General features: G+C 41.8%; 3 protein-coding genes across 4 annotated transcripts; 2 read left to right on the top strand and 1 right to left on the bottom strand.

Annotated features, from left to right (window-relative positions):
* The first annotated feature begins 1,969 nt into the window (after positions 1-1,969).
* On the top strand, positions 1,970-6,003 carry ASDURF (ASNSD1 upstream open reading frame). Its single transcript, XM_033064880.2, has 4 exons — positions 1,970-2,101; positions 4,180-4,233; positions 4,756-4,831; positions 5,407-6,003. Exons 1-4 carry the CDS (start codon positions 2,027-2,029, stop codon positions 5,475-5,477), a joined length of 276 nt encoding a protein of 91 aa, XP_032920771.1. The 5' UTR covers positions 1,970-2,026; the 3' UTR covers positions 5,478-6,003.
* ASNSD1 (asparagine synthetase domain containing 1) lies at positions 5,499-9,228 on the top strand. The gene is made up of 3 exons (XM_033064876.2): positions 5,499-6,974; positions 7,868-8,049; positions 8,901-9,228. Exons 1-3 carry the CDS (start codon positions 5,499-5,501, stop codon positions 9,160-9,162), a joined length of 1,920 nt encoding a protein of 639 aa, XP_032920767.1. The 3' UTR covers positions 9,163-9,228.
* A 252-nt stretch (positions 9,229-9,480) lies between these two features.
* On the bottom strand, positions 9,481-14,302 carry OSGEPL1 (O-sialoglycoprotein endopeptidase like 1). 2 transcript variants are annotated; one of them, XM_033064878.2, is made up of 7 exons: positions 13,690-14,302; positions 12,690-13,077; positions 11,630-11,834; positions 11,406-11,554; positions 10,722-10,852; positions 10,505-10,576; positions 9,481-9,618 (listed from the first exon to the last, which is right to left on the bottom strand). In XM_033064878.2, exons 1-7 carry the CDS (start codon positions 13,899-13,901, stop codon positions 9,528-9,530), a joined length of 1,248 nt encoding a protein of 415 aa, XP_032920769.1. In that variant the 5' UTR covers positions 13,902-14,302; the 3' UTR covers positions 9,481-9,527. The 2 variants fall into 2 exon arrangements, with proteins under 2 accessions (XP_032920769.1, XP_032920770.1); XM_033064879.2 differs by having other exon boundaries at positions 12,690-13,072; positions 13,690-13,830.
* Positions 14,303-14,566: the final 264 nt, after the last annotated feature.

Genomic DNA, 14,566 nt, shown 5'->3' on the forward strand with positions numbered 1-14,566 from the left:
TCATCACTCTTCTGAAACAATCAGTAGCACGGAGTGATGGATTTTTGATTAATAAACATTAACTGCATTTATTACTGAACATAAAAAGGCTAATCACTACGGAAATTATACTTTGACTACTGGCTTACTTGATCATCAACCTTTGTAACATATGAACAACAGATAAAACACTTGGGCAGCAGAGGGTTGGGAGTTACTCAGATTAAACAAATTACTCAACAGAACAGTGACAAACTACAAAGCACGCTAAGCAATAGCACCAAAACTGATCTACATGACCTGGATATGTGTATTTCTTCTAAAATCCAAAGGACAAGAAACCAGAACCACTCCAAACCCTGGACAACAACTCCCCAGCAGCTTCAGCTGCTCTGCTTTGGGGCTGCCAGAATCACAGCAGCCCTGTGCACTGCAGAGAAAAACAGATCAGCTCCCTCGCCTGTCCCACCACACAGCCCCACGTGCAGCCATGGTGGGGCAAGGCTGGAGGCACAAGGGTGTGCTTAAAGGTGGAGGGACAAGCAAGACTGACCTTTCAGGAAAGTGTAACCTCAGTTTCTCTTTCTGTTAAAAGCAGATAAGCACAACTTTTTCAACTTAGTGGACTGCCAAATATACTTATAGCCAAATTGTCTTTTTCCATCCTTCTACTAGGAGCCAAAATCTTTGTTCTTCCTATACCGCTGCCAAAAATTTTGATCAACATCACAGGCATTCCAAGCTCATGGATACAACCAAGGTGCAACCTTGCTCACAAACTCCAAGTATTATCAAAATATATAATATGTATGATTATGTGAGCAAAAAAGTCAACATTCCTACCTCTCTTACTAAAGTTGCAAATATTTCAAATGGTTCATGAAGATTTAAACTACATTTGCAATGCAGTGAGTACCACAAGGACCACAAGTGGGCTAGAAATCTCATAAAATCCTAAAACTGAGCAATCAGTAGCAGTGTGTAAGTTTGGATTACTCTTGAATGTTTAGAGTAATTACACAATGTTTAAAAAGAAGGGATAAGAATGAGACAATGGTGTATTTCTAAAGATGGGTAGACATATGCATCACTGTGACACTTCTATAGTATAACAGAAGAGAAAGAGAAATGTTAAGATCATCTTAGGGGGCTGGTCTTAAATATCCATCTTGTATAATAATAAAATCATAGAATCCTAGAATGGTTTGGGTGTGAAAAGACCTTAAGGATCATCTCATTTCGACCCTCTGCCATGGGCAGGGACTAGACTAGGTGTCTCAGAGCCTAGTGCAACAGGGCTTGAACACTTGCAAAGATGGAACTGCCACAGCTTCTCTGGGCAACCTGTGCGAGTGCCTCACATCCTCCGTGTAAACAATTTCCATCAACTATCCAATTTAAACCTGCCCTCCGTCACTTTGAGGCCATCCCCCCTTGTCCTGTCACTACATGCCCCTGTAAAAAGTCCCTATCTTTCTTGTAGAAACATGTCCTAATAATGAATATAATGAAACATATGATCCTAATATCCGTAAATAGCGTATGATTCATATCTCTTCTGGAATACCTTTAAGCAAACCGCTTAAAGGAGTTTGAGGGCCCGCTGCCCGACAGCAGCCCGGGATCACACTACACCAAGCCGCTCCTTTCCTTTGCCGGGTGTTCCGACACACTCCACAGGGAGTACAGTTTCCGAGCCTCATTCCAAAAATCTTCTCCATCCTGGGCCTGTCCCGATGGCCTCCCGCACACGGCTCCCGAGAATTACAGCGCAGTCCCGGCTTCTCCCGGCCGGGGGCGCGAGCCCCCTCACGATTCGCGCTACCCGCCCCGCGCCCCGGCGCGTGCTCGGCGGTGCCTGCTGATTGGTGGCCCGTCAGGTGCGTGCCCGACCGCGCCTGCTGATTGGTGCTCCGGCAGGCGCGCGCTCGATCGCGGGCCCGTCGGGCGCATGCGCTCTGCTGCAGCTGGCTCCGGCGGCTCTGCTGTCCGAACGTGCGCGGCTGTCGCCGCCGTCGGGTGAGAGCGCCCGGTGCCCGCCGCGGCCATGTCGGGCCGCCCGCCGCGGCAGGAGGATGGCGAGAGCGCGGCGCTGCGCCACAAGGAGGAGCTGAGCCGGCGGGTGAGCGGAGGCGGCCCCGCAGGGCCCTGTGCCGGGGTCCGGGCCGAGGCGCGGGCGGCACCCGGAGCCTGTCGCCTCGGGTGCGAGCGGCGTGAGGAAGAGGAGGGCGGGTGCTCTCTGGGACCTGCATTTAGCGAGCCTGTGTTGGCTCGCTAGTCAGATTGGTATTTTGGGTCTTACTGCTTCAAGTTGAGTTTGAAATGTCAAGTGAGGCGCAGTGGGGTTTTTCGCTCAAAATCACAAGAGTATCGTGAGTTTCAAGAGACCCCCAATGATCGAGTCTCGCTCCTGTGCTGCACAGGACGCCCCAAGAATCACATCATGTGCCTGAACGTGTTATCCAAAAGTTATTTGCACTCTGTCGGGTTGGTGCTGTGATCACTTTCCCTGGGGAGTTCAGTGCCCATCCACCCTCAGGGTGAAGAACCTTTTCCTGGTGTCCAACCTAAACCTCCCCTGATCCAGCTCCAGGCTGTTCCCTGTGGTTCTGTCTGGTCACCGGGGAGAAGAGGTTGTGTCTGCCCCTCCACTTCCTCTCATAAGGAACTTTTAGACTGCTGTGAGGTCTTCCCTCAGTCTCCTTCAGGCTGGACAAACCAAGAACCCTCACCTGCTTCTCATATGGCTTCCTTTTAGTGCCTAGTTCAGCTTTTTCTGCCCAAAATGTCCCAAGGGATTTCAGCCATAGAGGTTGGTGCTCCTCATGTATCCGCTCCCTCTTCCCTGGTGCCCACACCTGTGTTCTGCCAAGCCCTGTGGAACCTTCACTCCAAAAAACCTCATAGTATCCATATCCCAATGGTGCCTACAGGGAAGCCAGAGAAGGGGCTCTTCATCAGGAACTGTAGTGATAAGACAAAGAGTAATGTGTACAAATTGGAAAAGGGCAAATTTGGGTTAGATACTAGGCAGAAATTCTTTGCTGTGAGAATGGTAAGGCACTTTAATATATTGCCCTGAGAAGCTATGGATGCCCCAACCCTGAATGTGTTCAAGGTTGGATAAGGCCTGGAGCAGCCAGGTTTAGTGGCATGTGTCCTTGCCCATGGCAGGGGGCAGGTTGGGACTAGATGATCTTCCAACCCTTTAACATTACATGATTATATGAAAAAAATTACTTCTGCAGGGCCATGTTGTATAGACACAGTGATGGTTTTGATTGCCTGGAAGCTGCAAAGCTGGGACATCACAGAGCTACAGGTTGTCACTTCTGTGACCTGGCGTAGTCTGTAGCAGAGGGTGGCTCTGCTGTTTTGCCTTGCTGGTGTTGTAGATACAAGAGATTGATGTAGCTGCTGGATAAGTTGTCTTTACAGTGTGCCATATTCAGTTTGGCTGACCTCACTGTGTGGCAGTTTCCTACTGTTGCATCAGTTCCAGGAGACACAGAGGAAGAGCAGAGAAACCCTGTTTGCTTCTAACAAAAACCATTGTGCCTTCTGAGCAGATTTTGTTTCAGTTTTTGACTTTTGCAACAGTCCTTCTGATTACTCTTTAGCAATCACAACTGCCACTGTAAAAGAAAGTAGGAATATCTGCCACATCTATCAGTGCAGAAGAGAGTGGTAAATTCTACTAAGGAAGTTAATGTAAAAACCAAGAGCAATAGAAAGCTCCTAATACAGTTCTAGAGTATTTGGATTTTCATTAATTTCATTTTGAATCTGGAGCATACCTGTGAGTATAAAGTGTATTCTCGATACTATGCTAATTTTTTAAAATGTTATTTGATGTTGTATTAGTTGTGTACATGTTCTCTTCTGAGGGGGAAAATGTGCTTTCTGATTATAATTAATACATATATATATATGTAATATTATATATATTATAATATAGTGCTCTGGCTTCCCAGCAGCTTTTGAGGGTAGGAGAAGTACCAATGCATGCAAAATAGCCTGTTTCTAGAGAAATAAAGTATGTAATTTTAAAGACTACATTGTCTTCAGTGATTCATTTGGAGAACAGCAGCTATACATGCTTGTTGCTGTCTTAAAATATCAGTAGACATGCTCACCACTGGAATTATAAATTATGTCTTGTTTTTATCATTAAATTTAAATGCATCCTTTGCCTTTCAGATTAAAGAGCAGAAGGTTGTAGTCGATGAGCTTTCCAATTTGAAGAAAAACCGGGTAAGGTTTTACAAATTTGCTTTTAACTATTTCATTTTAGCAGAGAAGTAAACATAGAGACAAAAGGGGCAAAAAAATCAGAGCATGCTGTCTTTAATTTGTTGTAATACAGATTTTAATAAACATGTGGTCTGCTGTGCTCAGAATAATTTGTCCTGCAAATTATTTGATTATGTATACTTGTGTAGGGTAGGGGATTTGCTTTTTCTGTGTTTTATTTATTTCATTAAGATGTTTGAGTTGATCACAAGGATTCATGGGGTATTCTTACTTTTTCTGTGGCTTTGTTTACAATAGAATGTTATCCCTTGTGGATGAGGAAAAGAGGAATTCAGAATTGTCTTAGGTTGAGCATTAAATGCTTTTGATGGTACAGCATTAGAATGCTGGTGTTGGCAGGGCAGAACTTATCCCTTCACTTTTATACCAGGAGTGTCTCTTTGGACTTACACCGACTTCTGCTGCAGTGTGGTTCCTGATGCTGCTGCTTTGACTTAAAACAGTGTGGGTTTTGTTTTACAGAAAGTTTATAAGCAGCAGCCCAATAGCAACATATTCTTCCTTGCAGACCGGACAGAAATGCTGTCTCAGTGCAAAAGTAAGTTTGCAGTGTAACAGTATCTCAAATGGTTAATGTTTAAATGCTGTGTTTGTAGCAGATTTCAAAGGTATATTGAAGTGAGAAAATAGCAGTGTCAAATACAAAGTAATAGGAGAATGGCTAATAGAGGTGATGATGGAACAAGCATTAGAAGAGTATGAATTCAGAAGTATAAATTTAATTTTCTGGAGTGAACAATTGCTACTTGTCTTTGATTTGGGTTAATAGTGTTGCCATTTTAATTGTCAGTTCCCTTTTCTTACTACAAATGTTGAAGTCATATTGATAATATAGGCAGGAGTTGGCCATTCCCCTACTGCACTGTGGCTTTCTTTGGAAAAAAAATTATCATCTTTATATAATTAAAGAGGAATATGCTACAGCAAGTTTAACTAGCTTGTGTTAGTAATATGGAACACAAACTTAGCACTTTGCTGAATTAGTGTTTTATGTTTATCATTTTAATTGAACAATTGGCTGGAATTTCTAATTTTGTAGATTACTCTTAAACTTGTCTATGCATAAACTTACCTTTTTATGAAACTGATTATTTGTCATTTTCTCTTACACAGACACATTAGATGAATTAAAGAAGGCACATCAGGAGCTGGAAAATTCAGAAAAGGCTAAAATCAAGAAGTAGTTCATGTGAATTCCCATTGCAATGTGTGGTATTTGCTGTGTTGTTACCTTGTGCAGCCAGCGTGCGATTCATGATTTCCTCAGTGAAGACATCTTCTGCCGTCTGAGAAGAAGAGGACCAGACAGTAGCCAACAGTTGATAAAAACCGTGTCTGATCTCTCTTATGAATGTCTCTTTTCAGGCCATGTACTTCACTTGAGGGGACTGGTGACTCCTCAGCCTCTGGAAGATGCCAATAACAATATTTTCCTTTGGAATGGAGAAATTTTCAGTGGAGTGCATGTAGGAAATCTAGAGAATGATACTGATGTAATGTTTCATCATCTGGCTTTATGCAGCAGTGAAATGGACATTTTGTCACTCTTCTCATCACTTCAGGGTCCCTGGTCTTTTATTTATTATGAGGCAGCCAGACACAGTTTATGGTTTGGCAGAGATTACTTTGGTCGTCGTAGCTTGCTTTGGCAGTTCAGTAATGAGGTTGACAGCGCTTTCTGTCTCACATCTGTAAGTGGTTGTTCTGAGTCAGGCAACCAGTGGCAAGAAGTCCCAGCATCTGGAATTTTCAAAATTGATCTCAAAGCTTGTGCAACAACTAAATCTTTGTCTTTAACATTGTTTCCATGGAAGTACAGCTGCAGAGAGAAAGCAGTAGAAGAAACATGCATTAATGTTCTTGACCAAGTATCAAAAGACTTACCAAACCATGTACATCTTGTGGTGAATGAATCAAAGCTGTGTCTTAGAGCACCAGTTATCCCCTTAAATAAAACAGTTTCTAAAGCTTCAGGTGCATGTCCAGGCTCTAATTCTAGCAACTGTGTGGTGTCTGTAGAAACCCTTCAAGAACTTCTTGCAGAGGAACACAAGAAAAAATTAGCCTGTCAATTTATCGATGTTTTAAATGAAGCGGTCAAGAGACGAGTCCTGTGTCTCTTTCGAGATCCTGATCCGAAAACAAGAGATGTTCCAAGCACGTCTCATAAGAAAGCACATGTTGCAGTGCTCTTTTCTGGTGGCATTGATTCTATGGTTATTGCAGCCCTGGCTGATAAACATGTGCCTTTGGAGGAGCCAATTGATCTTCTCAATGTAGCTTTCATGATGAAAGAGCAAGCTAAGCACAGGGGCACCACCAAAAGACATACCAGCCATGAAGTACAGCTTGATTTGCTTTGTCCTCAAGAAGGCTGTCAAGATCTTGATGCTGACCCTGGTACACATTTATCTTGCTTTGATGTTCCTGACAGAATCACTGGTAGGGCAGGACTGAAGGAATTAGAAGCCATTAACCCTTCAAGAATCTGGAACTTTGTGGAAATTAATGTTACATTAGAGGAATTGAAAAAAATGAGAAAGCAACGTATTAATTACTTAATCTATCCACTGGACACAGTCTTGGATGACAGTATTGGCTGTGCAATTTGGTTTGCTTCCAGAGGAGAGGGTTTCATTAGTAACCAAGGAAAACTGAAACCATATAAAAGTCCTGCAAAGGTACTGTTTTGTTGTTTTGTTTTCTGCCTTTTGTTTGACTTTGGCATGTAAAAACAGTTTTGTTGATTCAGAAATCAGCTGGGATCTTTGCTGTTCATAAGGCTTCTAAAATTCAGTGTCAGAATGTAGAATATTCAATAATTATAATATTTGTGTAATTCTAGAGTAAAAAATCATACTCAGTTCTTTTGTCATGTAATGTGCATGACTTTTCAGTGAACCTGGATATGCAATAATACGTGTAGGAAAAAAAAACCATCATCTATCATTTTTTATTCTAATTTCTCACTTCTCTGTTCTTGATGCTTTGTGTAGGGAAAAAGGAACTGTTTCATTTCAGCTGTTGAAGGCACAGTAATGGGCCAGATGTAATAAGTGTTTTTTTCTCTTGATAAAACATTTTACTGCAGTTACTGAGTAATGTAAGCCATTTTTACTTTGTGTAATGAAGTTGTTACTAACCCAGTAGCAGGTAAATTAATAATACACTGGGTGTACATTCAGGTAACTACAACATATGACATAATGATTTGGCAATAATTTTTAAAGGCTGGTGTTTAACAAATGCTGTTTATTATCATAGAAACTAACAAAGACATTCTTCAAATACACTGGTGTATTTGTGATACATATGGCATTGTTTTGATGTTTTTTCCTTTCTCCACTAGCAGTGTGTGTATACTTTGAGGTCTGCATGAACATAATTCAAGTTACCAGTGACTTTACTGGGAATTGTTTCAGGCTTTGTAAATGTGTAAGGTACAGCCACCCTAGAGGTAATATCTTTAGAAGATGCCCATTGAAATTTTTCACTTTAAGATGTAGTTAAACATTTAAGGGCTGTTACGTATTAACTTGCTTAAATACTAAGATTTCTAACATTGTTTCCTCAGGTTGTGCTTACGGGAATTGGAGCAGATGAGCAGCTTGCTGGGTATTCTCGACATCGTGTTTGCTTCAGAAAAGATGGCTTAGAGGGTCTCAATAAAGAACTTGAAATGGAGTTAGGTCGCATTTCTTCACGAAATCTTGGTAGAGATGACAGGATCATCGGTGATCACGGAAAAGAAGCCAGGTATTACTGTTTTAGCATGGAGCAAAACTGGTTTTGCTGGTTAGATGCAGTTTTTAACACCCCTAACAAAATCTTAATTGAAACTTCTACATGTTTTATTGTCTCTGGTTCTGCTGCAGTTTTGTTAATGTGTACTGTGTTGTGCAGTTTTTGGGTTTGTTTTTTAAAATAGTGGACTGTATCATATTGTGGAAGAGTTTACTTAAGGAAATTTAGCAACTTGATTTCCATCTGGAAGTTTCAAGAAGCAGCAACAGATGTTGAAATAGGCAAATTCAAGCTGATTTTATCATTTTAAGCTAAACAGTCTTTCATACAACTTTGAAGTGTTCTGGTGTGGACCTTCAGGGAGTGTCTGTGGAGAATGACAGTGTAACAGAAGCTGTGTATTCCTATCCATGCAGTAAAGGCATAGTCAATATCCACATTTCCTGGCTGCTAAGTTTGAAGAGTTGAAGAATCATTTTATATTTTTGTCTACTTCCTCCATGCTACCATCAACTTGAAAAAACTTTCTTAGGTGGTGTGCAGGAGCAAAGGCCACTCAGGTGCATGAAAGGCTTTTTCATGTGATCTTTGTGCCAGTGCTTTTCCAAATCTGCTCTTAGTTGCACATTTTCAGTTCAGCACGAGAATAGCTGCAGTGGTGGATGTGCAGTGCTCTTAACCATGCACATGATTAGGTATAAATGCCTGAAATTCAGAATTATGCCAGCATTTGTTGTGTAAATATTTTCATTTCAAAGTTACAGTGTAGTTTCACACAGTCTTTGCATGTAGTAAAGGGGAAAACCAAGACTAGTCCTATGGAATTTTTAAAGCGTCTATCCCCATGTAAATCTCTCTTTCAGATTTCCTTTTCTTGATGAAGATGTTGTTTCGTTCCTCAATTCCCTTCCCATCTCAGAAAAAGTTGATTTGACTTTACCTCGAGGAATTGGTGAGAAACTGATTCTGCGCCTTGCAGCCAAGGAACTGGGCCTGACAGCCTCGACTGTTTTGCCAAAAAGGGCAGTACAGTTTGGATCTCGGATTGCAAAACTAGAGAGCAACAGTGAAAAAGCATCTGACACATGCAACAGACTGAAGTTCCTTTCAGTAGATGAATTATAGAGCTCTATCTTGAGATGTTGCACTTACTCTGTATGCAAAGTCAGTAAATCTTTTCGAGTTTTCTTAGAATGTTGGAATTTTTTTACACACTTGAGCATAATTATTAATAATCAGAGTTGTACATGTGTACATGTACAAGGAGCTCACTATGAATGCATCCTGTGCTTTTAAGTCTTTTTCTTCTAATACTGAGAATGCTTAGTTTGGAATAGCAATTGGAATCACTGGTGATAGCAACACAGCATTTGTTTCTCTGACAGGTGATTTTCAACATTTGTAATCCAAGTATTGTCACCAAACATAAGAGCATTGAAACAGTTTTCACTGAACAATTTATAGTTGTATTTATTTTATTAAGTTACTTTTTAAGATGCCAACCATCGTATCTTTTTTAATTTTGGCACCTTGATGGACTCTTCTTCAACTCTTTTTGAAATATCAATTCCCAGGGGAGCTCTAGAAAACAAAATTATGTATTTGTTAAAAATTTACACTGTCATTGCCATATCACACAGATGTACAGCTTCACAGACCTTTTTTACAATTACCACGAGAGTCAAAGTACTTTGGTACATTCCCTGCGCTTCTAAGACTGTGACCATTACAACAGCCTATCTGAAGCTATAGCTGGAGACATCTTTACAATGAGGAAATATTTGCATTTGTAGCCATTCCAAACTCTGAAACACAGTTGTGATTTCAAAGCCATCTTCTGGGGCTGTTGTTTTATTTGGATTTTGGTTTTAGTTGATAATTCATTTCATGTCTTGCTGATGAATGCAAAACACACTAGAGATTCACAGGTATCTCCTATGATAATCTTAAAGATGTAGTGTCAGCATTAAACCTTAGCTTAAAACAGCAAGTAAAACTTAGGGTTTTATTCACTGAAATGTATACAGCAAATTTTTTTTTAAGTAAAATATTTTATAATTTTTCATGTGAAAACTGTAATACATTTTTTTTAATACTGAGACCATCCAAGTCTTTTTCTGAAAAGGGAAAAAAACGTGAAAAGAATCCAAAGTTTAAGACCAACTGGTACTTTTGAAATATCTGCATTTTGTTTGGCCTTAAGCCTAACATCTACACAATTATAGTAGGAAAACACGTAGAACTGTTATGATGCATGGTAAAATGAAATTTCTAGTCAAAATGAACATAACTGCCAGCCATGATCATTTGTATTTAAAGCTGCCTTGGAAGGTAACTTTTAAAAAAAAATTGTAAGTGCTGCAGAGATACTCCTCAGCAGCTTGTGCCTCTTTTTCATGTGACCTCCTCCCCTTCCAGTGCCCAGAGTCAGCAGTGAGGAAGGAGACTGGGAATGAGCAGTACTTACCTTGGCTCGTAGCGGATACCAGCAGTACTGTGTAGCACCCCCAGTCCTGCACGTAACCTTTCAATGCCATTCCTGAGCAGCAAAGCAATTACATAGAAATCTATGTCACAACAATGCATGCAAGATATCATTCAGTCAGCACAAAAATAGGTTCTGGACTCTCATGTCAACCTTGCATGTGCTCCTGTAAAGTTGTTTAAAGAGAAACAACCCTTACCATGCAATCATAACACCATTATCAGTGCAGAGTCTTGGAGGAGGACACAGTAAAGCAAAATCATTTGCATCTGCCAGATTCTGTAGACCTTTTCGGATATACTGATTACTTGCAACTCCTCCTGATACAACCTGACAGCATTTCAAAAAGAAAAAAAAAGGCATTAACTCAAAAGTACTGATGGGTCACACACAACTAGCATCATGTTTAAGAAAGGGTTATTGGTTGAAGTTCTAAAGACAGCAATAAATGCTGCATTTGAAGATTAAAACATACAAGAAAAGATTCTGCTAAGAGAGCTTATTATGCAGAAAGATATTCCTGAAGCACATCAATCTAATGGAAGGTGTCCCTGCCCATGGCAGGAGTGTTGGAACTGGATGGTCTTTAAAGTCCTTTCCAAGCTAAACTAGTCTATGGTTCTACTGTAACTAGAACAGCCTTGGGGAGCACAAGGTCAGCTTGTTATGGGAGGTTAGGTTAGATGGTAAGAAAATCTCTCTGTAGGTTAAAACCCAGCTGAATATTTATATGACTGTTACTTTCAATATTGTTGGTATCTTAACAATATAATACATACTGAGATCTTCCTCATATGTCAAGGTAGAAAGTACAACAAGGCATCTGCATCTTGAAATGATGTTATAGAGTCAGATATGAAAAGGAAAAACAAAGTATACCCACCAAAGTGGCATTTTTTGATGGTAATATGCTGTTTTTGATGCAGAAGAGCATGGCTCGATACGTCCTCTGGATAATATGAACAGTCACTGCATGCTGTACGGCAGCAGCAACATCCTTAACACAGGACAGGATCTCACCTTCCTGAATACCTATAAAAGTATATCATCAAAGGGGGTTCCTGAGGTCATCAAAAGTTCAGTTTGTATCTGACTGCCTAAAAATACCTTCTTCTTTCTCCTTCTGTGCAATGGCATTATTGACAAGGTTCTGAAGTCCGGAGAAAGAGAAGTCGCAGTTGCGATACTGCTGCATGGGCAGTCGGAAGGTGAGCAGTTCCTGGTTCCCAGTCTGAGCCAGGTGCTCTATGGCCTTCCCCCCAGCCATGCTGTGGCACTCTGGGTGCTTTCTTAGAGACAGTCTCCGTGCCACCTAAAGAGATGACAAACAACAGAATCAACTTGGAATCAGTTCCTCTTGGAACAGCATCACTGTGCTGTAGTCCATGGAGTAAAACGTGGCACCAAAAAATCCAATCCAATGTGAAATTACTAACAAGGCATGGAAAGGGTAAGACATAACACCAACCCAGCAGGATATTTTTTTTTCTTGGAGTATTTAGAAATGCAATTCTAGAACAATCTGGAAAAACAAAAGGATCAACAAATTTTGCAGAAATATTAATTCGTTTTTAAGCTATAGGAAGCACACAAGGACTGCCATACTGTATTACCAGATACACAGGAACAAAGTTGGTTTCAGCTTCTGAAAATCCCCTTTCTTACTCCATGCACTCCCCCAATTTTTTAATTAATATGCACAAATACTGTTTAAAAACAGTGTCTGAGAACAAAGCCATAAGTGACCAATTTTACAGACTGTACTCAGGGATCCAGAAAACTTAAGATTCTGAAGGCCAAACCATGCTTTTCAAACTCTAAAAACTAAAATTAGTAAGAAATGTTTTAACATGCATTGTTTAAACCTGACAGCATAATAATACCTCTATAAAATACCTCTATAAATCTCTAATTAATACAACTTCTTTGTGTAATCAAGTGTCAATGAAACATCCAACACCAGTTTTAGTTATGTTGCCTATTTGCTAAAATGTAATTAATGTACATGTGTTACAATTGATGTTTTGTGTACATTTTTAACATTCTTTCATATCTTAAATCTATGGCACTTCAGAATAGAAAAAAAATTACATAAAACTTGTATTGCATTGAATTAGGCTTAAAAAGAAGAGAACAACTAAGGAAAGGTAAGGAAAGGAAATATGACCTTATCCAGCATGTCACCCGGTGCGATGTCCATGGACTGCCCAAGCAGAAGGAAATCTGAAACTCCCTGTGCTACTGCCAAGAGACAGTGGCCTCCAGAGATCAGGAGAACTAAGAAGGGAAAGTCCAGGTGATGTGTGAGCCTGATGGTCAGTGCATGAGCCTCCATGTGATGGATGGGGATGAAGGGCTTCTGGTGCCTGTTGACCAAGCTCAGGCTGTACTGCAGCCCCACGCCCAGGCTCAGAGCGAGCCCGGGTTTTACTGTGGTTGCCACAGCCGCGAGCTCAGCCACAGAAACGCCGCTGGCACGAAGGGCCTCTTGAACCACTTGCTCGATGTTTTCTCTGTGAAGCTGCTGTGCCACCACGGGAATTATTCCTCCTGTTCTAGTGAAACCAAGGAGTTACAATGCATTGGTAGTTCAGAGCAGATAGAATGCCATAAAAATAGTTTTCAGGCACCTCTTAACCTTGTAGTATCCTGCCTGTTTCCTTAGTGCATTCTCTAATGCCTTGTTTAGTGTCAAGGGCACTGGAGAGAGCATAATTATCAGTGGAAGGCCAGAAAAGGATGTAACTTGCCTTTTTTTGGTTTATCTCAACACTGTTCCAAAAGAATGTAACATATTCACAACCCCTCATTTGTCCGCTCATGTTCTTAACCACCAATACTTATATTTGATTAATTTTCCCTTTAAAAAGTCAAGACATTTGGTGATTTTAACAGTAGCAATGATTTCATCTTTTATTCAAGCTAGAGCCATAATCTGTCTCTCTTTGAAAGAAAACACTGGAGGGAACTTGTTAAATGCATGGCATTTCTTCCCTCCCCCTTACTACTGTCTCAGGCAGTATGTGTTATGGCCCCAGTGCTGCATCTTCAGACCTACCCCACACTTACTGAGTGTTATGGGGCTGGGAAGACTTATATGGATGATAAGTAACAATAACAATAAAATTGTGATCAAGGCAAAAGCCTTGAGAGAAGTCTGTTCTTACTGTAAATGAACTTCTTTCTGACAGTGCAGTGCTTCTCCCAGAACACAGCCAGCTTCATCCACCACAGCAGCGCCGGTGTCGTCACAGCTCGTCTCTATTCCCAAAACCAGCCTGGGAAAACGCTGCTTTCCAGAGTAAGCAGAGCTGTTCCTCAGCCACGCAGCTCGGCCGTGCTTAACTGACTGCAAAACGCTTTTGGCAATGCTGCTCATAATCTACCTGGTGGTTATGTCTAGAAGAGAACTGTTATTATTACTGGAGGGTTTTCAAGCACGTGTTCTGCTCAGATTTTCTGAAGAGTTTTTGAAGTCACGAATGGCCGCACACGATATTTAAAAAATAGCTGTGAGGTCTTGTTTTACCTGAATTATGTGTGGAGAGAGTTCCTCACCACGCGTGCAGCCCTACCAGAGGTCACAGCAGCAGAAGCGCCCGCGGGTGACCGCTGCTGTGCGGGCAGGGCAAGGCAAATCCGGCCGCTCTGCCGCTTCACAGGCCCGGCCCCATCTCCGCGGATCCTCGTCCCGCCCCGGCCAGGGGGAGCGGCGGCCGGAACCCCCCGGCTCCGCCCCGCCCGAGTCGCGGAGCGCTGGCGTCGTCCCCGAGTCGCGATGTGTCACCGCCCCGCTGCCGGGGACACGGGGCGGGGTTCGGCCGGGACACGGGGCGGGGCTGGGCCGGGACACGGGGCGGGGCTGGGCCGGCGCAGCCGCGGTGCGGGACACTCGGGACTCCACCCCAGCCTCCTCACCCGACACCTGCAGTCCCTGCCGCTCGGCAGCACAGCCTGGTGATGGCCAGTATTTAAAATTAACACTTTCTGTGCAAGCCACACACAGAATTAATTACTTTCCATTGCTAAAGAAAATTCGTAACT

The sequence above is a fragment of the Catharus ustulatus genome, chromosome 7 (genome assembly GCF_009819885.2).
Source record: "Catharus ustulatus isolate bCatUst1 chromosome 7, bCatUst1.pri.v2, whole genome shotgun sequence".
Lineage (NCBI taxonomy): Eukaryota > Metazoa > Chordata > Aves > Passeriformes > Turdidae > Catharus > Catharus ustulatus.

What these genes read in the sequence shown, in the direction of transcription:
- ASDURF (XM_033064880.2), top strand. Translation starts at nt 2,027, where the DNA reads ATGTCGGGCCGCCCGCCGCGGCAGGAGGATGGCGAGAGCGCGGCGCTG. An exon ending in AGGAGGAGCTGAGCCGGCGG is followed by an intron (nt 2,102 to 4,179) that starts GTGAGCGGAGGC and finishes TTTGCCTTTCAG; the next exon opens with ATTAAAGAGCAGAAGGTTGT. An exon ending in CCAATTTGAAGAAAAACCGG is followed by an intron (nt 4,234 to 4,755) that starts GTAAGGTTTTAC and finishes TTTGTTTTACAG; the next exon opens with AAAGTTTATAAGCAGCAGCC.
- ASNSD1 (XM_033064876.2), top strand. Translation starts at nt 5,499, where the DNA reads ATGTGTGGTATTTGCTGTGTTGTTACCTTGTGCAGCCAGCGTGCGATT. An exon ending in CATATAAAAGTCCTGCAAAG is followed by an intron (nt 6,975 to 7,867) that starts GTACTGTTTTGT and finishes TTGTTTCCTCAG; the next exon opens with GTTGTGCTTACGGGAATTGG. An exon ending in GATCACGGAAAAGAAGCCAG is followed by an intron (nt 8,050 to 8,900) that starts GTATTACTGTTT and finishes TCTCTCTTTCAG; the next exon opens with ATTTCCTTTTCTTGATGAAG.
- OSGEPL1 (XM_033064878.2), bottom strand. Translation starts at nt 13,901, where the DNA reads ATGAGCAGCATTGCCAAAAGCGTTTTGCAGTCAGTTAAGCACGGCCGA. An exon ending in CGGGTGACATGCTGGATAAG is followed by an intron (nt 11,835 to 12,689) that starts GTCATATTTCCT and finishes TCATCTCTTTAG; the next exon opens with GTGGCACGGAGACTGTCTCT. An exon ending in GGTATCCGCTACGAGCCAAG is followed by an intron (nt 9,619 to 10,504) that starts GTAAGTACTGCT and finishes TTTGTTTTCTAG; the next exon opens with AGCTCCCCTGGGAATTGATA.